Source organism: Phodopus roborovskii, unplaced genomic scaffold (assembly GCF_943737965.1).
Source record: "Phodopus roborovskii unplaced genomic scaffold, PHOROB, whole genome shotgun sequence".
In the NCBI taxonomy this organism is placed as follows: domain Eukaryota; kingdom Metazoa; phylum Chordata; class Mammalia; order Rodentia; family Cricetidae; genus Phodopus; species Phodopus roborovskii.
The window spans coordinates 914734-941902 of NW_026126618.1; the positions used below are offsets into that span (position 1 = coordinate 914734).

The following is a 27169-nucleotide window of genomic DNA, read 5'->3' on the forward strand; positions in this document are numbered from 1 at the left end:
TAGCGAATGTACGTGAGTTGGAAGCATGGTCTCTCTGGTTGGCTAATCAAAGCGGAGCCAGCGGCATGAGCACGCTGAGGAAAAGGAATGCTCTGCTGTCTGCAGATTTGTGGGCTTGTCGCTGAACGACCGATGCTCACTCCCGATACCGGAGAAATGAGCCACTAGAAGAACTCTTGCCTGGAGTTAGTTAGGGTTTTAGAATCTGATCAGAAAACTCTTGGTTGAACAATAAAAAATAGATTCCTCACTCAACTTAGCCAGTGTGCTCTATATTCATGACTCTGCAGTGCACAATGAATGTCTTGGGTTCTGTTTGTTGTTCAAAAGAGGGAGAAACCCTGGAATGGGCAGAAGCTAATGAAAGGGACATTTTTACTGCAGTGGCAGGTGATTACTTCTCTCCCATCTAGTCTAGCCCAATGCCCCTCTATTTTAAATGGTGACTTTTATACAGCCGTAAGTTTTCTAGAACAAACAGATCACAGAGTTGACTTATAAAATCCCCTCTATAAACAAGCCTAATGGGATATCGCTCTCTCGAAGACAAAGTAAACGTCCTGAACTGTACCTGAGCAACACTGCCCCGGAGGAGGAACGGAAGGAGAAGAGTAATGAGGAGGGAACTCTGTTCCCTGTCTTTCATAAACTTGCTTATCCTAAAGAAGACAATGGGCACGTTAGGAAGATGCATCAGGGAGAAGAGTTTCTCTGAGTGTTCAACTGCAGAGAACCACCTGTTGTACAGTAGGTACTCTTATTCCCAGCTACTGTTCTATCATTTTCACAGTATCTGCTTTTCTAGGTGGCTGTCATCAGGCAATTCATGCTTCCCTGGTTTGCAAGGAAATGGCATTCTTGAGCACCACTAAGTGTCTCACACACAGTATTTCGGTGTAAACCCATTAACAGCTCATGGCAGGGGTTATTCAGCTCCATGTTGTTGCTTAGAGAAAAACAGACTTGGGAGAGTGGCTGTCATTTGGCTGGAAGCATCAGTGGGTCTGTGATGCTGGCCTTCCTGCAGCCTACGGGATCATCATCTTTACACCGTCACACTGATGAACCGGGACGAAATTTAGAAACATAAGCAAAACATCCTAGCTTCTAGAAGGTTCCAATTTATCATCTTTATGTTGTTAAAAGCAGTATTAAATGGTTATCAATGTCTTGTAAGGCTTCCACTAAATTTAAGATAATATTATTTCTTACTGTTTGCCTCTGTAGAAATTGTTATACATTATTTTTACTGCTAAACTTTTTAAAAACTGGCTTGAGTCTCCCGTTCGCGCCTTCTCAAATCTTTTAGCATCTAACAAACTTGAGACTTTGCAAAGGTGGGACAAGCAAACCTTTGGTCTGATTAGGGCATGGAAGACTCAGCAAGTGCCCACTCCCTCTTCACTCCCCTTCTTTAGTTTGATGTTTAATGCCAGAGAGTAAACCCAGCACTTTGCACAAGCCTTGCATGCATTTTAAAAGATTCCCCCTGACTCCCAACTTGTTATCTTGGAAAAACAAGATCAAAGTTTTTAATAAAAGCTAACCCTGTGGATGCCACCCTTCCCCTTGCAGGACGAACGCCACTCACTTTGAAAGAATGCCCAGTTCCTTACTGACTCGTGCCCTGTTCTTCTTCTTCTTCACTGTGTCCGCACTTATTGTGGATCTGCTGAGGTACTGGAGGATTGCAGGCACATGAGGCACAGTCAATCTCCCTCCCACAGTGATCGGCTCTGAAACACGGTTATTTCAATCAGTCCTTCCTCGCCATTATATATTACCCTCTCGATGACAGAGAAAAAGTATTCAACTATCGATGAGCATTTAAATTTCAACTCTAATCATTAAATAACCCTTTCTTCCTTAAAGGAGACAGCAGTAGTTAAACACACATTTTTAATTAATTTACTAATTAATCAATTTACCTCTATCTCTCTCTGTGTTTTTTTGAGGCAGGGTTTCCCTGTATAGCCCTGGCTGTCCTGGAACTCACTCTGTAGACCAGGCTGGCCTCGAACTCAGAAGATCCACCTACCTCTGCCTCCCAAGTGCTGGGATTAAAGATTTTCTGTTCGCCACCACCACCTGGCTTTTAAATTACAAATTCATATAAGACCTCAGGGTATATAAATTATTCCCTATAACAGTGCAGGAACTGTTGGGTTACTGTAGCAGGAAGAATTCACAGGTGCACCAGTGGAACTCATTTCCCAGTGTCCTGGGGGATGGCTAAGAACTGCCTAGGTAGACATAATCTACGTCTCTACATGCGCAAAGAAGTTCAGTTTACACACTGCTCTGAAACAAGAGACTTCCCCACATGAGCAGATTTTTTTCCAAGAGCCACAGCTACCTGTGAAGTCTATGAGTCACGGGCTTTGTGCCCTGCACACACCTGTACTGTCCGCTACCTCGGCGTACACACAGCCAGTTACTGGCAAGCTCAGCACTGTTTCTGTGGGCTCAAAATCTGGAAGGTTGAGAAGATCATCGACTATGTCCATTATAATGCTAGCTGTGGCGTCGGACAGATTCTTTGCTGAGAGAATTGCAAAGACATTGGTCAGGATATCACACTCTGGGTGTCCAGGTTTCTGTTTAGCCAGGAGAGGGAAGTATCTGCCAGGAGAAAGACACTGCAATAGTCATTATATTTCTCAGTATGTTTATGTCTAAGACATTCCTTAAGAATTTCTTTAACATGTGTATGCATATGTGAAATTACTTTAAAATCTAGAACTCAATGGCTAATTCCAACCACTCTATAAACATTATACTACTTAGATTTACACACACACACACACACACACTTTATTATTCATGACATCTCTATGAAGCACCATTATTTCACATGACAATGAAGGACAGACCTGGCTAAGCCACTGAGACTTGAGTCAGAGCTGGACTCTCAGTCTCAAGCCTTTCCTAAAGAGCCATATGAAAGTTGTTTGTACTGATAAGGTTTTTCAAATACATTATCTACAAACTCATATAGAGATCTATGTACCACAACAGGAGACAATAGCTGTATGTGGATATATAGAATTCAGAGAATACATTCACTTGGAGAGGATGAAGCCATTGGAATAATAAAGTACTCAGAAGAAAAATTAGAATATTCCTCCACGTAGAAACATCAAATAACTTTTAGGAAAAAAACCATGGGTAGATTAACTTTATCAATTCTTTATCACTGGAAAGAGTTCAAGTATTGTAACATATTTAGCGCCAGGAACATAGAAGTGAAATTCTAAGCAGTTCTGTTTCTGTATCTTTTGGCCCAATTAATATTTGACACAGTATAGATAGGCTTCAACTCTACATATGACCATCATAAGCAATGAGTACATCTGTTACTTGTGTGTGTGTTTGTGTGTGTGCGGGGTGTGTGGTCACGTGTGGGAGCATGCGAAGGTTGGAGGACAACGCTGGATGTGTGTTCCTCCGGAATCTTCTTCCACACGCTGTTTGGAAACAGAGTTTCTCACTGGCACAGACCTTGCTAAGTGGCCGGGACAGATGCAGCAAATGTCCAAACGTCTGTCTGTCCCCACCTCTCAACTGCCTGCCTTTACACGGTTCTGCAAACAGAGCTCAGGTTCTCACCTTGCCCGGCAGGAACTTCACTGGCCGGGCCAGCACCCAGTCCTAGGTCTGTTATTTCTGTCTTACACGTGAACAAGAGGAGATTCCAAGACCCCCAGCACAACGGACACGACCATGCTGAAGGGCGTAGCTTAACCAGAAACTTCAACCACCCACCCACTAGACACGCAGCGAGTACCAAGTAACCCTATGTGAGGGAAGGGAAGGACTGCAGGGAGACACAATAATAGCTCTTTGAGAATTTTAGGTGGTAACCGTAGAGGGAGAGCACAAGTCAGGTGTGACGACAGGGACGTGGGCTGAGGAAGCTCAAAGGAAGAGATGAGTGACACGGGTGTGTGTCGTGATTAGAGCCAGGGCCGCACATCCTAGACATCTCTGTTTTATTTCATATTCACAGACAAACATATGCATATTGTTTTCTTACATTATGTAGTTTTCTTAAAATTATGTAGTCTGAGTTCTTTCCATGTTTTCATTGAATTGCTTCATCAGTTTTGACTGTATTTAAAGGTAACTCACTATGCAGCAGATGGTCCTTAGACCAGTCTTGACTAGACCTAAACACCATTCTTTTTTAAAAGGAGGTCTTACCTTGCATTTCTGCTCCAGATACTAATTAGCTTCAACAGAGGAGTGGGTGAATACTGACTCTCAGATCCAAGCCTGCAGATCTAGGATACCAAATAAAGGCAGTATAAAACACACCCTTACAGAAGAAGCAAAAGCAACCACTAAACAGGATAAGCACCGCAGTGGAGGATGAAAGAGAGCAGGGCACAGACCACACATAAAGGACAGACGGAGGAAAGAGAAGGGCAGCAAATAATACCAACAGAAAACGCAGCAATGGCGGGCGCATGGAGTGTCTAGATATTGGGACCAGCTACTCGGGGTTTTAAATGATCAGAAATGACTGCGTTTAAACAGCTGGAAACTGTTCTCAAAATCAAGTCCCTCCCACCGTGGTCTTAGCTAACTACACCGGTTACTTAACAACTGGTCACATGAAGAGAAATCAGGACAAAGCTAGTGAACACACGCACTGTCCCCTATGTTTGTTAGCACATGCTGCTATGGAAACTGGGTCACATTTCTTTAATGCTCACAGTCAGTCACGTTAACCTTCGGTATAAATGTCATGGTATTTAAAAACTGACTAAGTATTCCAACAACTTGAAGAAGTTAAAGAGTCTCGATGTAAGAAAGAAGAGCAGATGATATTCGTGTCTGGGTGGTAGACTATGCTGGTAAATTAAAAATAAATTGAGAAGTAGAAGGTGTCAGGCAGGATGTAGAAATCAAACCAAGGTTTACCTGAGGCCAGACTGCACCATGAAACACAGCATCAATTTCTTCTGTTCTGAACTGATAGGATTCCCAATCCAAAAAGATATCGCTGATCATCTTGATTCCCAGACGTCTTAAATTTTTCAGTGGGTTAATAAACCTTAGCTGTATCTGCAAACAAAGGTCTTTTTCAGACATGCATGCATGCACACACACCCTGATTCCTTAGAGAGGCATTCTTTCTCACGTAGCAGGGCTGGAGAGATGCTCTGTGTTAACAGCACTGGCTGCTCTTGCAGAGGACCCACAGGCGGCTTATGACCATCTCTAACTCCAATTCAAGGGCACTGCATGCACATGGTGCACAGACACACAGTGAAACTTCCAGAGGCTGGAAGTCACAGCAAACAGCAAAGAGACATCACATTTCCTTGCCTACACAGTGTGAAACCATAACAACACAGTCCCTCTGTTCACAGTCAGTGCAGACTTATTTATTGAGTCTCCATCAACACATGGCATTATAGCCCAAAGTCTGTATTTATACAAGGGACTGAAAATCATGAGGAGTTCAGTATGTGAGGGATTTTATAAACTTGGGAATGGTAAACACTCTGCAAAATTTCCACCAGAAGTTTAAGAGTGAATGGGGTTAGCTCTAGAGATGACAGATAAGGCCTTAGAGTGATATTCTCCAAACAATGTTAAAAGCAACAAACCAGAGATGCCTCAAACCCTGATCACTATATCGTGGGTGGAAGATATTTAAATGACTGTGTGTGCGTATGTGTGTATGTCCTTATTTTCCTACAGCTTTACCTAAAAACTAACCTGAGACATAGTGAATGTCAAGTCTATGTTCAAGACACAATAATAAGACTAAGAGGGAAGTTACTTGCCATAAAACACCAACATTCTGGTCAACAGAGATATTCAAATCTGAAACAACACATTTTCAAGTCAGATGCCTATTTCTATGCACAGGGATGCTCTTCATTTGCCACAGAGCACACCATCTGCCTCCACCTATCACCTCATTATTCAGGCTACAGAAGGAATAGGCAAACACAAGGTGACTGAGCGACAAGCCACTCTATCTGTTTCCACTCCACTGGGATCATGTGTGCCGTCCCTAGAGTCAGGTTTCGGGAGAAGACAAAAATGATCATTGACACTTTAAAAAATGTGGTATTGTGATCGTCTGAAGCAAGCAACAAACGAGTGCTAACAAACAAGACCGTGTTCCATCTCTGCTGCATGCTCTATCCATTTCTACAACCACAGTTCCAGCCGTCCGGTTTACTCCGTAATTGTTGACCAAGCCAGAGGAAAACCCGGAAAGTAAGCTTTTGTAGACTTTATGTATATTTATACACAGCCACTGCTTCAATGTACAAACACCACAAAACCATTTTACAACCCTAACAACACACACTTCCTGTCAGCCAACACCCCAAAGGCCATCAAAGTCATAAAGTGTAAGTGTGTAACTGAGCTCAAACACATACTAGGTCAAAATCACCGTGGGGCAATGCACCATGCCTCTGACAGGAACTCCTTGGACCTGTTTAAAAGAGCAAGAAGCTCCACACCCTTGAGCAAGCCTAACACCTCGGTAACTAATGAATCATGAAATTGCACAAATGATCCTGAGTTATAAAATGTGAGTTGGGAGCAAGGCCCATTACTGAGTAACTTCTAAGTTAATTAAAAGTCCAAAGGACGTGTCTTTATGAAACTTGTCACCCTTTGTGATTTACCACGTGCACAGACACTCGCTCCCGCTTCTCTGAAATGCTCAATGCTCACATTCTCCTCTAAGCTCACGCACTACAGAATTTCCCATGAGCTCTTTTTGGTACCACTCTTGGCTTCTCCAAGCCTCTTTCCCACAAAGCAACCAAGGCAATATCTTCCTTTCTTCTTTCCTTCCTCCGTTTGCTTTGAGACAGGGTCTTACTATGTGAGACTCGCTGTCCTGGATCTATGTAGACTAGGCTGGTGTGCCAGCACACCTGGATACAACGCCATCTTTTTTTTTAAAATGCGTTGCCCAGGCTGGCCTGAAGCTCATGATCCTCTTGCCTCTGCTTCCTTCAGCAAATCACAGCTACTGGTGTGCCTGCCACAACTGGTGTGAAGCCATTCACTTATCACGCCTCTGCTCAAGGTTCATCAGGAATTCTCCAGTAGAAAGGTAGTTTCCACACTTTCAAATACATTCATGTAGGATCAGCAACCTCACTGGCTGCTTCCACTCACTGTGCTCTGGGCACTTCTCCCTTGTCTCAGAACACACTACAGCTCGGTGACTCATTTCATTAGCAAGGTCAATTTATGTCTTTCTAAAAAGCAGCTTAGAACTGTGGTAGGCAACTTCTACTTAAGACTGCATTCCAAAGTCACTGGGTGTATTATGAATCGACGGAGACAATTTCTTTTCTAACTTACTTCTATTTCATGTGCATTGGTGGTTTGCTTGAATGTGTATGTGTATGTGTACGTGAGTGTTGGATCCCCAGAACTGAAGCTACAGGCAGCTGTGGGCTGCTATGAGAGTGCTAACAATTGGACCAGATCTTCTACAAGAGCAACCAGTGCTCTTAATCTCTAAGCCATCTCTCCAGCCCCCAGAGACAATCTCTTGACAAATCGAAATTTATGCTCATTTGTTAATAATAGCCAGAGTTCAGAAGACAAAACTGGAGCCTGGGTCTTTACTCCAAACCCAATAGCTCCAAGACACTTTTGCGCATCATACTGTACAAATTACTTCCCTGTGTCCTCAAACAGAAGCTCACAGCCACAAGGTCACATGCAGACAAAAATCTACAGCACTCACCTTCCCGCAGCTAGCCACCTAACTAACCAGCCCTGCTCATCAGGCTGCATATTTGTTCAGAACCCTGCATGTATCCCTGAAGAGTCTATGTGACTCAACATAGCAAGGGTTACAGAAGGAGACTTAACCCTGAAAGCCACTAGTGATTCAGATGACAACCCAGCTCCAAGGAGAACAGACTTTTTCAGTTGAGAAGCAAGTCTTACCTTCTCTCGTTGCTCGAGGATGTGTGAGACAGTGGCTGTCATACACAGCAGAATCTGTAGAATCTTGGGAAGGTACTCGCTGATCAGATGACTGATGGTCTTCAGGACAACCTCCAGGCTGTTTAAGATGCCATGCTGACGACCCACAGGAAGCACCTTAGACAAATCCAAATCCTCTACTGCCCGAATGACTGCGGAATGGCACTCCCCTAGTGAAAGAGAGGATGTGGGGCTCGGTGAAATGCTAGTGTGCTGTGGTCATGGCCTCCTTCCCGCCTCTCTAAATAATGCAACTTTCTATGTGTTCTTTATAGGCACCAACACACTTTCTTCATGTGTTATCTCCCAATTTTTACAAATGCTCAGTGAACTGAGGAAGTTGGTTTTACTACTTACATTTCAGATAGGGAAACTGAGGGATAAAGAAAGATAAGATGGTGGTTGGAGGGCTGACTCTAAGTGGAAAAAAATCTCACCCAATTGTATTTTATTATTATTTTCTTTTTTGAGATGGGGGGGTCTCTCTATTATGTAGCCCTGGCTGTCCTGGAAGTCACTACGTAGACTCAAACTATCAGAGATCCACCTGCCTCCGCTTCCCAAGTGCTGGAACTGAAGGAGTGCACCACCATGCCTGGCTTACCCAATTAAAAAAATACCATTCCTGAGCACGGAACTCACTGAGCTATGCTGAGTTTGGCAGAGTCATGAAAACTCCTACAAGACCAGGAATAAAATGCCGGCTTTCTCATATACTTCCAGGCTAATAAATAAAAACAACTACTTTATAAACAACGGATACAATACTGATTGCACAATTTGCTAAAAAAGGTCTGAACTGGTACTGCTTAAGCTTTGCATAGCCACCTGAGATCAGATGATGAATTTACTGATGTATATACTTAACTATACCACCTATAACTGTATCGGATAAATACTCATGTTGGGCTAAAGCCAATCAATTTTGGAACTGGAACAAAGGATTTTATAGTCTGAAAGGTCTGGGTTCAAACCTGCCTCTACCAGTTTTCTCATTTGTAAAATGGGCAATTAAATAATGAGAGCACCTGTGCTTGTTTTAAACATCAACTGCGTTGTTTGTAAAGGGCTTTTGATATGTTATGTGCGGAATAAGCATTCAACACACCTAGTCATGACAAGTAATAGCCATGACAAACATCACACGCTACAGAAGAGAGCACCAGAGCGTAGTCTGCTCTACTACATTGCTTTTCAGCTGAGCCCAGCACGGGGATCACAGGAGACACAGACAAGTCGCTGCTCACTGCTCAACAGGTAAATGATTCTGTGAATAAATAAATGACTAAATAGCAAGAGTCCCGGTTAATTCTCCCAAGCTGTCCTTAATCTCTTGGGTGTGGGGACTGACTCTGATTCTCATTCTCTCTCTCTCTCTCATGTGTGTGCATGTTTTAAAATACAGTTTCAGCATGTAGCTCTGCTTGACCTGGAACTCATTATGTAAACTAGTCTGGCACTTTTTCTTCTTTTTTTTGTATAATGAGAAGTATTTGCCATTTCTCATTGGTAGATATGCACAACAACAAAATACACATTTTGTAATCCAAGTCTTCTAATGCAAGGTCACTGACAACCTGGGGGTCAACTGTGTGATCAGAAAAGTTTACAGTAAAATGTATTTCAGCAAAAAGACATCAGTGAGATGGGAAGAGACAGCCCTATTAGAAAGACTTCTGCTCAGGATCATCAGAAGGTTACCACACAGGGCATGCATTTGCTCAGAGGCAGGGGGTAGCTACCATTTTTGAAGTGCTTCACAGGGTCAGACAGCAGATCCAAGAATAACTCAATCTCTCCAGGTTGGGTCCCAGCAAGGAACCGTAGGACAATGGTCATGCGAGTGCCTGAAGCAGATTTCCCTTGGGTTTTACTCCCTGTCTTATTCTTCATCCGCCCATACAAAATTCTGAAAAGTCAAAACAGCATTATACATACAAATCTCTAGCTGCTTGTCTGCTACAAGGCTGTAAGGAGCTAATCCAAAGATTTCAACGGATATATTATAAAGTTAAGAGAAAAGAAAAAATACAATGAGACCAGGCTACCAGGAAGCAGGAAACAGAAAATAAAAAGGCTAGAAGGTAATTCAGTGTACAACAGAGGAAAAAGCAACAAAACAGGCAAGTCAAGGGTAAGTTAAATCAAGGATAAATGAAAACAACAATACAGATATTAAAGAAAGTCCGCAAAACAATATATATATATAAATACACACACACACACACACACACACACACACACACACACACACACACAAGCAACAGGTATTTAAAAAGAAAAAGACAAGGGAGAGGCAGAGGCCATAAGATCTCTGTGACTTCCAGGCCAGCAAGAGCTATACAATGAGGCCCTATCACAAACCAAACAAACAGAACAAAAATCATGAAACTTATCTAGCTTCACATGTATTATTTTTAAGCTTTAAGGAAAAAATGTAACTCCTATGCTATAGTTTCATAGCACAGAGAAAAAAAGGAAAAAGTAATTTCTTTTTCTTTATGGAAGGTGGTCAAATACATGGATGAGTTAATGAGTGAAAATAAAAACCAACACTACTTCTGCTTATAAACTTAAAACATCATTTCCCATTCCCCTCCCTCCCAATAAACCCATATACTAGACAGGTAATAACCCACAAACATAAAATACAGCATTTTTCCTCCCCCTCCTTCCTTGTTCTGCTGACATTGGCCTTCAACCTGGCTCCTAGGAATACATGCATGCAGAACCACACACTAGGCTCAAAACACACTCCTCATTTATCTTTAAAAGGTTATTTGTGTGTGTTTGTGTGTGTGTGTGTGTGTGTGTGTATGTGTGTGTGTGTTACTTTCAAGTATGTGCACCAGGTGTGTGCCTTGTGGCCAGAGGTCAGAAGTTACAAACAGTTGTGAACAGCTGATCACAGAATGGGGTCCCCTGCCAGAGCAGGCAGTGTTCTTATCCACTGAGACATCTCTCAGCCTTCACATTATATTCCTAAACAGTCTCAACTGATGCTTTCAAATAGAGTAGGGTCATCCCAGCATATGCAGCAGAGAGCAGTCAGTACATGTATGGGAATAAGACAGCTGAAAGGCTCATGGTAAAAAGTTAACATGACCATTTCTTTAATACACACTTAGTAACGGTAGTCAGCATTCACCTCTCCTAAACCTCTTAAGTGCTGGCATTAAAGGTGTGCGCCACCACAGCCAGTTGAGAACTGTGTTTTGATTGACATTTTTCAATAGTGTAACTACCTCATCAGAATTGGAAACAAATCTGCGCGGTGGGCGGCTTTCACAACAGTGTTGTCTTCTGAAATACTGAAGTGTACAATCTCCTCCTTGAAGCTTCTGTCATCCAGCAGCCTTTGTAAGTTTTCCCTGTAACAGATTTGCACAAATTGTCACTCCAGCCACAGTACTTTCCAAAGATGGGAAGAGCAAGATTTGCAAGTACAACTAAATAAAATAACACACTAAATAGTTCAGGTTGAGGCTCACACCCAGTAGACAATCCTCACAAAAACATCTTCACATTGCACGAGGTCATGGGTTAGGAGGGGCTAGAGTTGGTCCATAACCCTGTGCTTAGCACAGGGCACAAAGGGGTCACTTCTTGTGTCACCATCCCATGTTATCACAAAGGGCTCCTGGAACTCTAGTAACAGAGGAACGGCACCGCTTTCCCTGACAGAGCTTTAAATTAGTAGTCTCCTTTCCACTTTGTTAGCTACTGAGAATAAGTCAACAACTGTATTTCTGGTTATCATTTCTTGCCTGGAAATGGTTATGGTTACTTCGGAAGAGGGGCGTTTCTCTAGCCTACATAGCTCACCTGTAAGGGAGGATATGAGGGTGTTTATAGGTCATTATGCAATCCAAGGTTATTTTTTGCACAGCTTGATCTTGGTGTAGCAATAACTAGAAATGAAGTTTTATGGAATAAGTTAATGAAATAATATGTATATATAAATAAAACCATGAGATAGAAATTTGTTTAACAACCCATATGTATATATATACACACATACACTGTAGACCAGGCTGGACTCAAACTCATATATATATGAAAAGAAAGACAGAAGGGGGGGATGAAACTCCGACCTGAATTCTGTGTGTGAACCTGGTCTTGTGACAAGGACATTCTACATAGTAAGGTGTCAGGAGAGGACCTGGCTATCCACCCACTCTTACCTGTGGCCGGAGTCTCCCGAGCTCTGCTTCCTAATAAGGTCTCTGTAAATTATATGCAGAGCCTGGACAAAGTCTGCCGAACTGATTAAGTTCTACCCAAAGGCCATCTACATATGAGAAATGCCATTTCCCCCGTAGGTTTAGAACCATGGCTGAAGTCAAGCAGGAAAGGCAGCCAGTCACCCTTTCCTATGATATAACATGATTTTACTGTCGTTGCTGCTCAGTGTTAATCACTGTGTGTTGAAGTTGACTTTAAAGTCGACTACACTGGTGCAATCTAAACAGTGCATTAAGATGATTTTTAAAAGGGTACATATTAACAAAAATAGTGCTTAACATGTAGGAATGGGCCCTATCCATGGTTATGGAAAACCCAAGTTACTCTGGTAAAGGTAGTGGGCAAAGTGGAAGAAAAGTCTGCAAGGATTAAGCACTGAGAATTTATTTCACTTACCTGAAGATATAATTCATATAACTTGGATTCTAGATATAGGGCCCGAGGGTTTGAAAACTTAGAGAAGACTTGCAAATGAGCAATTAACTGCCTAAACAAAACAAGAGGTTATTGCAGTAAATAATAAAGATCTTGAAACAACATTGCCCTCAATTTCATTCTCTTGACTAGCATTCCAAATGCCCACCCATAAGTCTGCTGTTAATTACCCAAGCAAATTTTAATGATTAGGGAATTATTTTCAGGAAACTTCAAATCTCAGGCAGGCAAAATCCAGGCTTTCCACACTAGAAAACCCTCTAGGGCATGCCTAGGAAGGGTTAAACCACACAAAGATGTGCTCTCTCAGAAGGTGAGTGCAGGTGATCTGGGCACTTCAGCTTTTGCTAACCTCCAAACAGCACTAGGAAGCGGCAGGATCCACCCGCCCTCTCACTCACAGAACAAACAGCAATGGCATGCAACACACGGCCAAGTTTAGATGACAACGGTTCTTGCTTATACAACTGACCAGAGAAACCAGCAACGCTGTGACTGGAGACAGGGCTGTCCAGAGCAAATGACACCATCTGCCACAACAGCCTGGGAGGGGTGCATCTTCCTCATCTGCCCACCTGATTTCCTAACAGACTCTAGGGAGAAGGACTGTAAAGCTAGGCTACGCTTACACAGGCCCGGCACGCACCAGAGTCATTCACCCGCTCCCCGTAAGCCTCTCAAGGGTCTCATGTTCTCACCATGTGGCTTTGGCTCACCTGCAACTTGCTATATAGATCAGGCAGGCTTTCAACTCAGATCTGCTTGCCTCTGCCTCCTGAGTGCTGGGGCTTAAGCTGTGGGTATGTGCTACACATCTAGCACAGTTTACTCACATTTTTAATGATAATATCTGGTAGCAATATTCTAGGTTTGGGTATAGGTGGTGGACAAATTACCACACAGACCTAATCCTCACAGAATTTCCCTCCCTCCCTTCCTCCCCACTCCCGTCATCTGTCTCTCTGTCTGTCTGTCTGGACTGACCGACCATCCATCCATCCATCCATCCATCCATCCATCCATCCATCCATCCATCCATCCATCCATATTGTCCTTGAACTATGTAGATGAGGATAACGTTCAGCTTCTGACCCTCCTATCTCCACTCCCAAGCTACCACCATGCCTGGCACATGAAGTATTGCCTGAACCTGGGGCCACATGCATGCTAGGCAAGCATTCTGCCCACTGAGGTGCACGCTCAGTACATCTTCATTTTTAGTATTGTAGACAAGTTTCTTTAGAACACTTCAAAGTGCAGTGAGAATACCACTGCAGCCTGTAGGGAATTTCTGATTTTCATGAGCTATAAAGAGCTCATATCCAGGCAAGCAGGAATTCCATTACCCAAGTATGACTGATGGGTTGTGAGCGCTTGACTCACATAAGATAGTTTCTCCTTGAAAAGACAGAAGAGCATGGCCAGAAGCACATCTTGGAGTTTGAAGATTCCCTCAGTGGGTAGAAATGAGGCCAGGGCGCTTGGACAGAGGCAAGAGCATGTGTGCAGACCCACGGGTGAGAAAGGCCAAGGCGTGACTGGAGAAATAAATGCCTTATTCATTTATTTGACAACCACATACCTACAACTGATCTTTTGCTAGGGATTAAGCTGATGGAAAGAACAAGAAACTAGAGGTTCAGGCAGCTGGCCGTGACCCTTCCTGGACGTTAGCACTCCAGGCATGCACTGGCCTGGCCTGGGGGTTCTGACGGGACGTGCCCTCAGCTGCAGCCACTAAGAGCACACCTGTGCACACTCATTCACTACTTCCCCGCTCCCACCGCCCTCTCCCCGTCTCCCTGTCATCGCTCCTGTCCCTAGAGGCCTGTCTCCCCTTTCCCTTTTACAAGTGCACTTGAACTCTGCCACTGGCATCTTTCTCACACCGGGCCTGTCTAAGGTCACAGAGCTTTCCTTCCCTCTGCAGAAGGTCTTCTCTGAGTGTCTGCCTCAGTCTTTTTGGCAGAAGAGAGTGGTTCCTCACGTGCTCCCGTAAGCCCCATAAAAGTATCTGACACACTCCTCTACTGCAGACCTTTGCGATTCATCCTTGCAGTCTTACACTTAGCAAAGGACACTGGCTACAGTTAAATGGACAAATTTACAAGTGGCTGCTGTGGGGACACGCAAGATCAAATAGTCTAAGAGCAGCACCAGCCTGGCACGCAGACCCTCAGTCCATACAATCTTTGGGTAAGCTTAAAAAGTATCTGCAAGCAGGCCTTCTTAAATATGGTTTTAAACAGTTTGTAACAATTTAAGTAAATTAGTAACCAAGGGGACTTAGAAAGTATTGTAGCACAAGAAAAAAGTAACTAGAAGGGGCTCAGTCAAAGGCAAGGAAGTGTGACGTGCAGAGCCCCCGCGGCCCGTGCACACACGCAGTGCCTACACAGCGGGTCCCTGGGTACTCTAGGATGCAGCTCTCTCATCTTTAAAGGGAACCACGTCAAACTTCCTCAACTCATAAGATTCTGTGGTGAAGCAAGAAAAACCAGTCAGTAAGTATTCCAAAACAAACCAGCAGTGCCCACGGTGCCAAGAGACTAACGGAAGGGTCAGACAGACGCAGGACTGCAACATGCAATTTACTGGGACACACTATCAGTAAGTGTGGCCCTGGGCAGCGCCGATGTCAAGAGATCCCCAACAAAGGTCCCTTGTGTAATTCTGGGCCTGTCTTCCTTTAATTTTGGCGCCACAGAACACTACAACCAGTTCTCAATGCCCAGTACCAGAATGTTTGAGTCGGTATCAGGTGGATCTCTGTGAGTTCGAGGCCAGCTTGGTCTACAGAGCGACTTCCAGGACAGGCTCCAAAGCCACAGAGAAACCCTGCCTCTAAAACCCAGAGCTGAAACTCCAAAGACTGACAAAGCAGCCAGGAAAGTCTGAGGAAGATGCACCACAGCAGGCCGATAGCTGTGAGGAGCCGTCCTTCATGAAGCTGTCTCCCATGGAGACAGAAGCCTGCGGTGCTTGCGCTAACAGACACAGCCCCATGATCAGCCAGGGGTGGGGAACTCACTTTGCTGCAGCCCTCCTTGTCTTTCTCTTCTGGGGTGCTTCATCTGAGGGCACGACCTCTTCCTCCAGCTCTTTGTCGTCTTCCACAGCAGGTTCCTCCTCCACGTCCTCAGCCACTGCCCCTCGGCCTTTTCTCCGTAGATCCTGGGTTGGAGCAACCTGTAGATCTGCTGGATAGTACTCATTGCTGTTAAGAGGAAGCATGCAATAACATCGTATGTGAGGAGTATGCTTCATTGGATAGGCATCCACAGTACACGGCACAGGCACAGGCACAGGCACACGCACACGCACGCACACACACACACACACACACAGCACCTTAGTCAAGGTGCCCCTACATTAGCATTCTTGAATTATTTTATTCTATGTGGTGGGTGCTTTACCTACATGTACATCTGTGTACCAGACAATGTACTTGGTACCAACAGAGGTCAGGAGAGGACGCTGGACTGTGTGGGCTGATGTTACAGATGGTTGAGAGCTGCTACCATATGTCCTTTAAAAGGGTTCTTAACCAATGATCCATCTCTCCAGCCCTTATACTAGTATTCTCTGTCCTGTAGTCTTTCACTGACAAGTCAATCACTAACTGTAAGAGATAGTCTGCTCCATTACTACATTGTGAAAAGATGTGAAATCAGCCTCCTTGTCTCTGGAAGAACAGCTGGTCAGAGTGGACTATAGAGTAAAAGATTAATGTAAAGTACTAGGACTGTATCTATAGAGTAAAGGATTAATGTAAAGTACTAGGACTGTATCTATAGAGTAAAGGATTAATGTAAAGTACTAGGACTGTATCTATAGAGTAAAGGATTAATGTAAAGTACTAGGACTGTATCTATAGAGTAAAGGATTAATGTAAAGTACTAGGACTGTATTCTTTCCTGACTTTGCCAATGTCCTTTCAAAAGCATAGCATTACAATCTCAAATATAGTCAAAGCAATAACAAGCCAAAAGTCAACTCAGAGACAGTACCTAATTTCTTAACAAACTGCTTGGTCAAAAGAGCATTACATTAGCATACAAACTGGCCCACAGCCAGTACTGCCCTTTCAATGACGCACTGAGAACTCTGGAGAAAGGGCAATCTTTCCAGTAAGTGGTGCCGGGCAAATGGATAACCATATGCAAAAGACTGTAACGAGACTTCTGTACCTCATCACTTATAGGACTCAACAGCAAAGTGCATTTAAGGTAAAAGGCCTAAAGCTATGAAACTACTAGGGGAAAGAGAGCAAAGGAGATGCTTCACTTCAGTCACAGGCAAAGATATTCTTTTTAATGACTAATACCCAAAAGCACAGAAAACCAAAGTACCCTCTTCCTAAACATTAGCACTAGGTTCGACTAGGGCATCTAAGTCTCCCAATTCTGCCGCCGGCCTCTCCCTGTCCCTATACCGAATAGGACTTTACTCTCAGTCTACTCACACAGCCCTTGCTACCTTGCAAAACAGCTGCTACATCCTTTAAGACACGTTATGAGTAAAAATCCAGATTCCGCTTTTCTCATTCTACAAACAATTACCCCACAAAGGATTATGGGGGAGGGACATTATTTTCCCACCAATAACCTATTGCTTGTTTTGTCTGCTTTAACCTTTCCTAGCTCCAATTTCTCCTCCCTGTATCCCTACTCGCCCCCCTCCCCATTAAGCTAGGTTCTCATTGTATGGCCTCGATTGACCTGGAACTTGCTGTGTAGCCCAGACTGGCCTCCAGCTCACAGAAATCTACCTGCCTCTGTCTCGAAGTGCTGTGATTAAAGAAGTGCACCACCACACCTGTCTTCTCTGCCCTTCTTGATCCTTTGTAACAACAGTATTCCTGTATGCTGTTTCAGTTTTGAACAACAAAACCATCAACAGTTGCGACCTCTCTGACCCACACTCCTCTCTGGTCTCCATCTTACCACAAGAACTCACAGGTTCATTTTCCTTCTCCACTTTCTCTAGAGCTCATTTAAGCAGACTTCTATCCAGAATATGTAAAGCAACTCATTGCGGATTCTGTGTCTTTCTGGGTAAGGTCCCTCTTTAAGCCGAAGGTCAAGAAACCTTATTCCACACACGTCTGACTGCTCAGAAATACCCAATTTTCGGATCCAATTGACTATCCCTCGCTGAAACATTCACCTGTAAACTAAGAGTGATGCTATTGCTGAGGGAAAACACAGAAACTTAACGCACTAGGGAGTTCACATCCATGCTGGCAGCAGCCCTTGCATGTCTGTCTAGGGGACTCCGCTCTGCCAGGTGACGTTAAATATCACTCATCTACTGAGAATCCTCAACTTTGTATTCCTTGAACGTAATTATTCCAAATGTAATGCCTACTTGTCATTTCTACTTGGCTAGCTACTTGGTATCCTGAACTTAACACAAATTCAAATAACTCTTGGTTTTCCCCACAAACCAGCAGCATCTCAGTCCCTTTACCCTAAGGTGGTACCCTGTCCTTCCTAGATGCTCAGGCTAAAACCTTGAGAGAGATGCAGAGTTCCCACTCGTCTCTGTTCCCTATAACTAACACCACCTCCAAACCACACCAGCTGATCTGGGTAGAATCCATTCAATTTTTTTTTTCTTCAAATTGGAATTCTTTAAAAAAAAAAAAAAAAAAAAGCTAGTCTTTAACACTACAACCGTGGCCAGGCCACCAGCCAACCTTGTTCACATCTGTAATCTCCTTCTGAATGCCCTCTCTCCAACCCTACCATTCTACAATCTGTTCTCCAAATAGCACCTTCATGTTTTCTGCTTAAACTCCCAGGTTCTCTGATGGCAAAGGCCCATTTCGCCATCACATGGCACGGTGCCAACTTCCTGTTCCATGTCCACTGCTTCCACTGGAGGTCACGATGCCATGCTTACCCAACCCCCCCCAGACCCTCCCCCGATGCTGTCCCTGTGACAAGCCAGGGCTGTGGCTATGTCCCACTCAGCCTAACCCTTACCTTCTCCCCATGTAATGAGGCACATCAGAGCATATCTACTCTTTAGTTCTATCCTTGTTAAAATTTCAAAGCCATCAAGACTCTCTTACTCAGATACTGAAAGCAAAACAAAGCTTCAGAAAGCTCTTATTATTCTTCGAGAGTGCATTCCTCAGCACGAAGAGGATCAAAACAGTAGTTGGGGTTAGGTCACTGGAAAATATCTATTACTCCCAGGTAAGTAATAAAACAATGAACAGGACAAGAAATAGTAGGGCCTTTGTATACCGATCAGACTCAACATGGCCCTTCTCCTGTGGTGACCTGACCTGTTTTTATTAGCACTATTTGCATGTTGATTCATATAAAACTGAACGGTGAACAAAACTAGTCTAGTGTTTACCTGAGGAGGCGGTGTTTTATAGACATGGACTAGCAACAGACACTTGTGCAAACCCTCAGTCACTGGGGGAGGCTGAGCTCCCCCTCCCCCCCCCGTGCCAGGGACACCGCTCTATGTACTCACTTGATAAACCTCAAGAACAGTGGGGAGAGGTCCCTGGACCTTGGCTCTATTCTCTCTGGAAATTTGGCCAAAGCTCGCCAGAGCAAGAATCGAAAGTTGGTATGGTCCAGTCGTTCGTGACAGTCAGTTTTCAATGCTAACTGATGCTGGTAAAGGGCACCCGCATCTCCTTCTTGGGCTTGCTCCCAGCTTTCATCTCCAATGCTCGGCTCCGCCTCTCCCACACCCTTCTGCAGTTCTTTCTCTGCAAGAGAAGGATGCCTTCCTAATGCCTGCAGGTTATCACACTTATGCTTAAGACTGAACATTTGTTTCCTAGCAACACAAAGGAAACAGTAGCCTAGTCAGGGCTTTATCAAGGAGAATATCGTTCATGTTTCCCAGTTTCATGCATAAACCACAGTAAACACTAAAAAATAATCCCGGCAAGCCCTTGAGACTTTTATTCATACCAGCACGTGAAGCTGCTTTTTCTAGATGTTCATAGCAGACATTCCAGAATTGCTTGTTTTCCATTCCATGGGCATGAGAACTAAGAGAAAATATATAAAATACATGATATAGCATGGTCTTTGGTGTGAGATAGCCACTAAAAAAAAAAAAAAAAAAAAAAAAAAAAAAAAGTACAACAATTAACTTAGTTTGTCAATTCCATTAGCCTTCAACACGAGGATAAAATAAATTTCACACTTTTCTGTTGTTTTTATACTGTTTTCATTGCACAAACTATTTATTTTACTTTATCATTATATGTGAGCACGTATGACGTATGTGAGTGTATTTGTACCAGCGTGTGTACCAGTGTATGTACAGATGTTAGAGGAATCACATAATTCAGGGAATTTCCTTTTCTCCTTCTACTGTGGGATCCAAGGATTGAACTCAGGTCATCAGGCTGTGCAAGACCTTTTTTCACCTGTTGAACCACTTTGCCGACCTATGGGAATTATTTTTATAGTCACAAATGACTACAGAGTATTTATTTTAAAATATAAGTAGACACAAATAAGCGCTGTTGCTGAAGGTGCTTTGAGTCAGCCTTTCCCTGCAGTCTACGCTGGCCTCGAACCCACAGATGCCGGCCCCCACCACTGTCTGAGTCTAGAACACAGGCATGGATTGCCATACCCAGTTAGGAAGACTAGTGAAAATGGAGCATGATATATCCTCTACTTTGTCCTCTTTGTTGATGTGACAAATTCTACAACCAAAAGCCACTTGGGGAGGAAAATGTTTACTTGACTTCCAGGTCACAAGTCACTGATGGAAGTCAGCGCTGGAACTCAAAGCAGGCACCTAGAGGTAGAGACCATGGAGGCATGCTGCTTACTGCCTTACTCGCAAGCTGAAGTGCAGCCAGCTCTCATACAGCTCAAGTCCACCCACCTCAGGACTGTGCTGCCCACAGAGGGCTGGGCCCTCCCACATTAATGACTAGTCAAGACAAACAGTCCTCAGAGCAACCTGATGGAGAAAAGCACTCAATGACTCTCTCTCCAGGTGACTCTAGGCTACATCAAGTTGACAAAGCTAAGTGAGATAGTATATGAGAAAGTTTCTGGAGAAAAGCAACCAGTGCACTCAAAGTTAGTTAAAAACATCTATTTCACTAACTATTTGGAATACACTTTTCAGCTGAGTGTGGTGGTACACACCTCTAATCCCATCACGTGGGAGGCAGAGGCAGGAGGACCTGCGTTAGTTTGAGGCCAGCCTGATCACCATAGTTTGTTCCAGGCCAGCCTGGGGTATGTATTTAGAATCTGTCTCAAACACAAACTTTTAAGAACTTAATGATGAGACACAAAATGAATTATATAGGGTTATTTTTTTGGTTTTGTTCATCTGTTTTTACAGTTGAAAAATCTTCCAATATTCTCACGTTTTCCCTAGTCTTGTCATTAATTCGCCTTTCCTTTTCTCTTCTCTTATCTTCCTTTCCTCCCCATTCCCTTCTCCCTCGTCCTCCTCTTTAATGAGACACATAGTGATGCAACCCAAGCTAGCTTCAAATCTGTGATGCTCTTTGCCTTTGCCTCTTGAATGTGGACATCAAAAGTATTCATCATCACACCTGGGCTTACCGTTAACTTTCTAATACACATAAACTTTACATTAGCTAGGAGAACTATGTATGTCGAATATTAACAGTCCCCAGCAGTAAAATAGCCCAGTCACTATGGAGAGACTTTAAAAGCATTTAAGAGCCATCATTTGTGATAATGGACCACTGATTACAAATATGTCACTTCTTATCTTTTGAAGGTACCAAAAAATAAATAAATAAAAAAAAATAAAATAAAATCCAGGTTGAAGTCAAAAGCCATTTATTTTCACTACATTTGTTTGATGGCTCTGAAAGGAAGTAAAAGCAGGAAAATTGGTTTAAAAATTGGAAAAGGATTTGTTTATTCTGCTACTGTCAAGTAAGAATTAATAGGATCTGGAAAGGCAATGACACATGACATATTTCCAGCCTAACAAAAAGCCATAGTAAAGCGTCAAGGACAAACATTTGTAAAAGGACAGATTTTTACATCTCAGCCACAGCATATGCTATTTTCTGTGACTATTAAAATTACTTGTTAAAGCTAAAAGGGTGTGTGTGTGTGCGTGCGCGTAGGTGACAGCAAGGGTTTTAAAAAGTATTTATGGTTCTGTGTTTTGCTATGTAAACATAAAAGTATGGAATTATCACAATGTATCTTTCCATCATACAGACAGTACCATAGAGAATAAAAAGAAAACCCTCAGTCGCGTAAACCCATAGAAGTACCCATACATCTGAACTACTGAAAGCTAGGCACCAAAGAGTATGTATTCTTCTTTGCACTGTTTCACAAAGGGTTCAGACACTCATGCACGTAAACCATACCGCGGTGGAGCAAGCATGCCCCCCACTCTATGTGAGTTAGTCAGTCCCATCACTTAGCCCACGCTTACCTGATGAGCTCAATAACAGGGTCCCAGAGGGCGCTGAAGTTGATATAGAGCATGCCTAACAGATAACGCAGGGGCACCTGCAAGCGCAAGAGCCTGGTTAGGAAAGCGTGTGACAGCTGCAGTACAAGGGCACACACCCCTTGCACAAGGCAAGTCTGGGGAGAAGCTTCCCAGGACTGAGTGTGTAGTAACTTTTCTCCATCTCCTAAAATCTCACTCATTCATTTGAACACAGAATGCAAGCTCATGCCAGACATGCCTTCCTCCGCCTTGGCCTTGCTCCTACAGAATCCACGAGGGATTTCCAAAGCCGACGCCAGTGCCCTGCAGCAGCGGTACATGCGGTGAAGAATATGGGCTTCACACCTGACGGGGCGCCCTCCCTCATCAGGGGTCAATGAGCCTGCCCTCTCCTCTGTAAGGGACTAATGCTGCCCACACACACTTTTGCTGTGAGAACTGAATGAGGTTCCGGACGGGAAGGCTCATGAATGGAAAGGCGTGCTGTGGACTGTGAAGTACAATGGAGGGGAAGTCGTTCCTTCTAGGCTGGCTGGGCTTCATGCACACGCTCCTTCATTGGCACGGAAGTACCTGAGCTGTCATCGACTGGGGCAGCGGTGCACAGCAGCAGAAAGCGGGGACGGTGACCCAGAATACCTAGCTGCACCCCAGCCCCAGCAGCTCGGGATGCATGACCCTCAGCAGCACACCTGAAGCTCACTGCCTCGGCTTTCTTCTCTGTGGAGTATCACACTCTGCCTCCCTCCCACTCCCCATCCTTCAGTGTGCATGGCTAAAATCCAACGTGAACCGATGCGGGGCTTTCATATTCCTTCTCAAGGAAGAGACCGCCAGGAGGCAATGGCAGGGATAGAAATCAGGAAAACTACAATAAGTATTTTAGTCTTACTGTTTTCTTCATGTATTTTACAGGCAATGCAAAGTGTGACTGTTCTGACTGTTACCTGTTTCATGGCCTTTCTCAGAACCCTAAAACCTAGCTGCAACCTATTTTTGAAAAGCAGTGGCCATTATAACATGAAATGTTCTTGATATAGGAGGATCGTGTTTTCCTAGTTGCCTTTGTAGGACAGTCTAGAATAAAATTTAAAAAAGCAAAACCAAACCAAAGCAGAAAAGAGAGGATACAAGGGGCCTTCAGTCAGTTCTGCTTCTCATGTGACACATTTCTGTAACCCGCCAATCATACTCTACCCTTTATAGCATCTTTGAACATTTTAGAACTATTTTATCAACAAAACTGGTCTCTTCCTTTCTTTCTGTTGTAAGGGCCCTGAAGCCAGACGAGGGTTGAAAGTGAAGTATTACATTTTAAAATGCTCACATGCTGTGACAAGGTAAGAAACGCAAGAGAAACCCCAAGTGAAACGAGCTGCTGGAGTAGCCAAGGCCTCCCTTTGTAGTTAAAGCAACACAAAATGACGGTCGGTCACTGTGTCAGACCTTCACGTGAGCAAAAGGCCACCACATATTTAATAGGCGGAAAGAGATTTAACTTGAATCATGGAAGAGAAGGAAGGTTTGCCTTACTTATTATGAGAACATTTTCAGTGTTCATAACTACATATGATCTCCAAAGTAAGATTTAAAACATAATTTAAGAAGCAATTTTAAAGCCAGCAGACAGCACTGTACCTCCTGCAGCGGTCCCTGAGGGACTGCGCTCTGCACCACGTCGTGCCTCAGCTTTCTCAGGTGGAGGAGCTTCTCTCTGTAGTCGTTCACAGTAGCTGGCACCAGTTCTGCCTGGCGCAGGATAGCAAAGGCTGACTGCCGCTCCGAGAGCCCATCATCCTGCTCAGCCAGAGAAACCAAGGCAGGTCAGAACACTCATTCCCAAAGGGGTGCGAAGCATGACTAGAGGTGTTTGTTTGTTGATAGGGCCTTACTACATAGTCCTCGTTGGCCTGGAACTCTCTATATGGTCCAGGCTCAAACTTACATAGATCCACCTGCTTCTTGCCTCCTGAGTACTAGGATTAAATGTGTGCACCATTATGCTCAGCTTAAAGGTTTTAAAAATGAAAAACAAAACAAAAAACCCAACCTAGAATAAGGTAGAGAAGGGCAGACTCCGGGAGCTCAGGGGTCAGGAAGGCAAGCTGACCCAGTGGAAGCCCTTGTCTCAAAAGACAGTGGTCAGCAGCTAAGAGCTGGCAGCTCTTCCAGAGGACCCGGGCTCAATTCCCAGCACCCACACGGCGGCTCATAACCATCTGTAACTCCAGGAAACCTGATGCTCTCCTCTGACCACGTGTACAGTGTACAGATATACATGTAGGCAAAACATCCACACATAAAAATAAAATACAATAATTTAAAATTTTAAAAAATTATTAGCTGTACGCACATATACATACAGCAGGTTGTACTTAGACATTTATTCATACTTAAATATATGTAAGAAAGAATAGGAAGTGGCAGGGGGCATAGGAGGAGCTTGAGGGGGTTAGTAACATACCAACAATAGAAAATACCCAACATCAATCAACCTCTGGCCCCCATATTCACGTGCACTAAATGCATGTATGTGTGTGTGCGCACGTGCACACACACCAGGAAATTGTCAAAAGGATTCTAAATGACTAACAGCATCTACTAAAATGAAGAAGAAAATACATATATATATATATATATATATATATATATATATATATATATATACACACACACACAAACACCATTATATATATTCATGTGCCATTCTAATATTTGCATCATGGTAATCATTCTATATATAAAAACACCATTGCATTACTTTGCAGAATACTGGAAGATGATAACTAAAACCCCCCTTAATTTCCACTAACAGAGGAATCAGTAAGATTTTATAAACTGTGGGGCACTACTGATTCTTCTAAAGAAAGAGGTAAAACCAGAGGCAGCGATATGGAAGACTCCCCTGCTAACACGAGCTCTCACCATGTCTGCTAGCCACAAGATTTGAAAGAACATTTAGGAGACTTGTGGTAGACAAGAATATAAATTCCAAAAATACCAATTCTTACCATACATGTTTATATAGTTCGGATCTATACAGTTATATAGCAAAGATATCATTTTTGAAAGTTTAAGAAACTATGTGTTTTATATTTTTAAACTATCCACTCTTAATAATTACAATACCTCCATTGAATCTGGAAGCTGGAGGTCAAAGTGATTCATGATCCTTATTGTCAAGAGTCGAATCTAGAGAAAGAACAAGGGAGGTTTCAAACTGCAAAGTTTAAGTGAAAGAAAACATGGATGTACAGTCAGCGAAACCCACATCTCACAAAATCCAAGAGATCCCATTGATCAGGGTGAAACTTGGCCCTTTCTAGTCCTTGTTCCATAGCCAACAGTGACCAATACCTAATTCAAACAGTAAGTGAATTCAAGACAGCATGAGACTGAGTGGGTAAGGCTGCTCAGCACACCGCTTTGGCTACGGCAGGAAATGCAAGGCCTGGATAAGCATGCGCCGTTCAGCAAAAATCCGCAGCTCCACACTCCTTAGTCACATGGCTATTGCTGCGCACCTGAATGAGTAGGTGAATCGTCTAAACAATTTTTTCTTTTCTTTCTTGTTTTGGCTTTTCAGAGACAGGGTCTTACTATGCAGCCCGGGCTGTCCTGGAACTCACTACGCAGAACAGTCTGGCCTCACAGAGATCTGTCTCCTGACTATTGGGGTTAAAGGCGTACACTAGTACGCCTGGCTTAAGGTTTCTTTTTACAAAATTTGAAAACTTTTTGAGAGCAGCAACGTATCACAACAACACATTCTTCTAGTTTAAAGTTGTAAGACATGAATAGGTTGTTTACCTATTGGCATAAGTACAACTATCGAGTCCATAAAATGTGCACTATGAAGGGCTGTTGTAATGGAGATTTAGTACTACTACCACTTATGAGTACACAAAGAAAAGTCATTCTATTCCTCTAGCCCTTTTCTACCCCAGTCCTTCTGAATCAGGATCTTTGGAGGCAGAACCCTAGGTTTATAGTCTTACTGATGGCCCTAAGCAGTTTTGCTGTGACCAGTCTGTGGCCAGTGTCATCACTGCTCCAACAGAAATCCCACAGCAGCGTCCTCTGATGGGAAACCAGGTGGTCATGGGCCGAACTCGCAGGCAGTATTACCTTGGAGACACCAGTTGAAATGTTTGCTTGTAACTTAGGATATAACTCCATTAAAGCTTTCTCAGAAAGCGGCCCTTTGCATCCACATAATGCTAGCCTCCGGTAATAGAGATCAGCCAGCAGCAACACAGATGGCTCTGTCGGAAATGTTCTGCAACAAGATATTTATGAGATTCAAAGTGCATCACACCGCTAAGTTACCAAGAAAAGTCTCCTGACGAGGGAAATATAAAAGGCAGCAGGCTTTACGTTTTATAGAGCTTGCTAACATCATTTTATAGTTATAGCTGAAGACCAGGTCTACCGAGTGAGTAATGTGCTTAGATACAATCAGCTGGCTAGAGGCAGAGCTGAGACTAAAACAGCCAACGCTGCCACCCCAATCCACATCCGTGAGTGGCATGTGAAATCTGTGGAGTGTTACTGCATGCCAGGAACGGAGCTGGTGAGGAAAAGTGCAGCCCCCACCTAACCCTTCCTCTGCGACAAGCTACAGACCCTCTATACGCCGGCTTCATTCAGATACGGACTGAGAGCCTAGCATATACCAGTTTTTTTTTCTAGACACTGTATAGAAAGTAAACCAAAGACAAAGTTCTCATATACCTGAAACTCAGATTCTAGAAACGGTAGCCATAGCGCACTAGAAGGTACTCAGTGGAGCAGTGATAAAGGCTGGGGAGGAAAGCATGGAAGGAGGGAGGCTCCTGAGGCAGCCAAGGGGAGAGCAGCTGGCAGGGACCAGTGAGCAGAGTGAAGGACATTCGACACAGGATGGCACAGAATGCTCAACTGCAAGGGAATAGAAGGCCTGGGGGTATTTGAAGGAAAAGCATTCTAGGCACTGATGCATTCTTACGTACAAGAATGTTAGAGACCAGTGTAGCTGGGGTCAAGTGAACAAGGAAATGCAGGT

The 27169-nt window shown here is 43.6% G+C and overlaps 1 protein-coding gene across 1 annotated transcript in view; it reads right to left on the reverse strand.

Annotated features, from left to right (window-relative positions):
- Utp20 (UTP20 small subunit processome component) overlaps nucleotides 1-27169 on the reverse strand; it is a 72642-nt gene that overhangs the window by 28564 nt on the left and 16909 nt on the right. The window contains exons 16-32 of the mRNA XM_051206343.1: nucleotides 26254-26404; nucleotides 25255-25317; nucleotides 23764-23922; nucleotides 22105-22181; nucleotides 19614-19693; nucleotides 19162-19405; nucleotides 15698-15883; nucleotides 12628-12718; nucleotides 11812-11897; nucleotides 11232-11357; nucleotides 9729-9895; nucleotides 7948-8156; nucleotides 4927-5070; nucleotides 4204-4283; nucleotides 2399-2622; nucleotides 1592-1736; nucleotides 572-659 (exon numbers count right to left, since the gene is read on the reverse strand). Of these exons, the coding sequence (XP_051062300.1) occupies nucleotides 572-659; nucleotides 1592-1736; nucleotides 2399-2622; nucleotides 4204-4283; nucleotides 4927-5070; nucleotides 7948-8156; nucleotides 9729-9895; nucleotides 11232-11357; nucleotides 11812-11897; nucleotides 12628-12718; nucleotides 15698-15883; nucleotides 19162-19405; nucleotides 19614-19693; nucleotides 22105-22181; nucleotides 23764-23922; nucleotides 25255-25317; nucleotides 26254-26404 (2320 nt within the window). The remainder of the gene's footprint in view (nucleotides 1-571; nucleotides 660-1591; nucleotides 1737-2398; nucleotides 2623-4203; nucleotides 4284-4926; nucleotides 5071-7947; nucleotides 8157-9728; nucleotides 9896-11231; nucleotides 11358-11811; nucleotides 11898-12627; nucleotides 12719-15697; nucleotides 15884-19161; nucleotides 19406-19613; nucleotides 19694-22104; nucleotides 22182-23763; nucleotides 23923-25254; nucleotides 25318-26253; nucleotides 26405-27169) is intronic.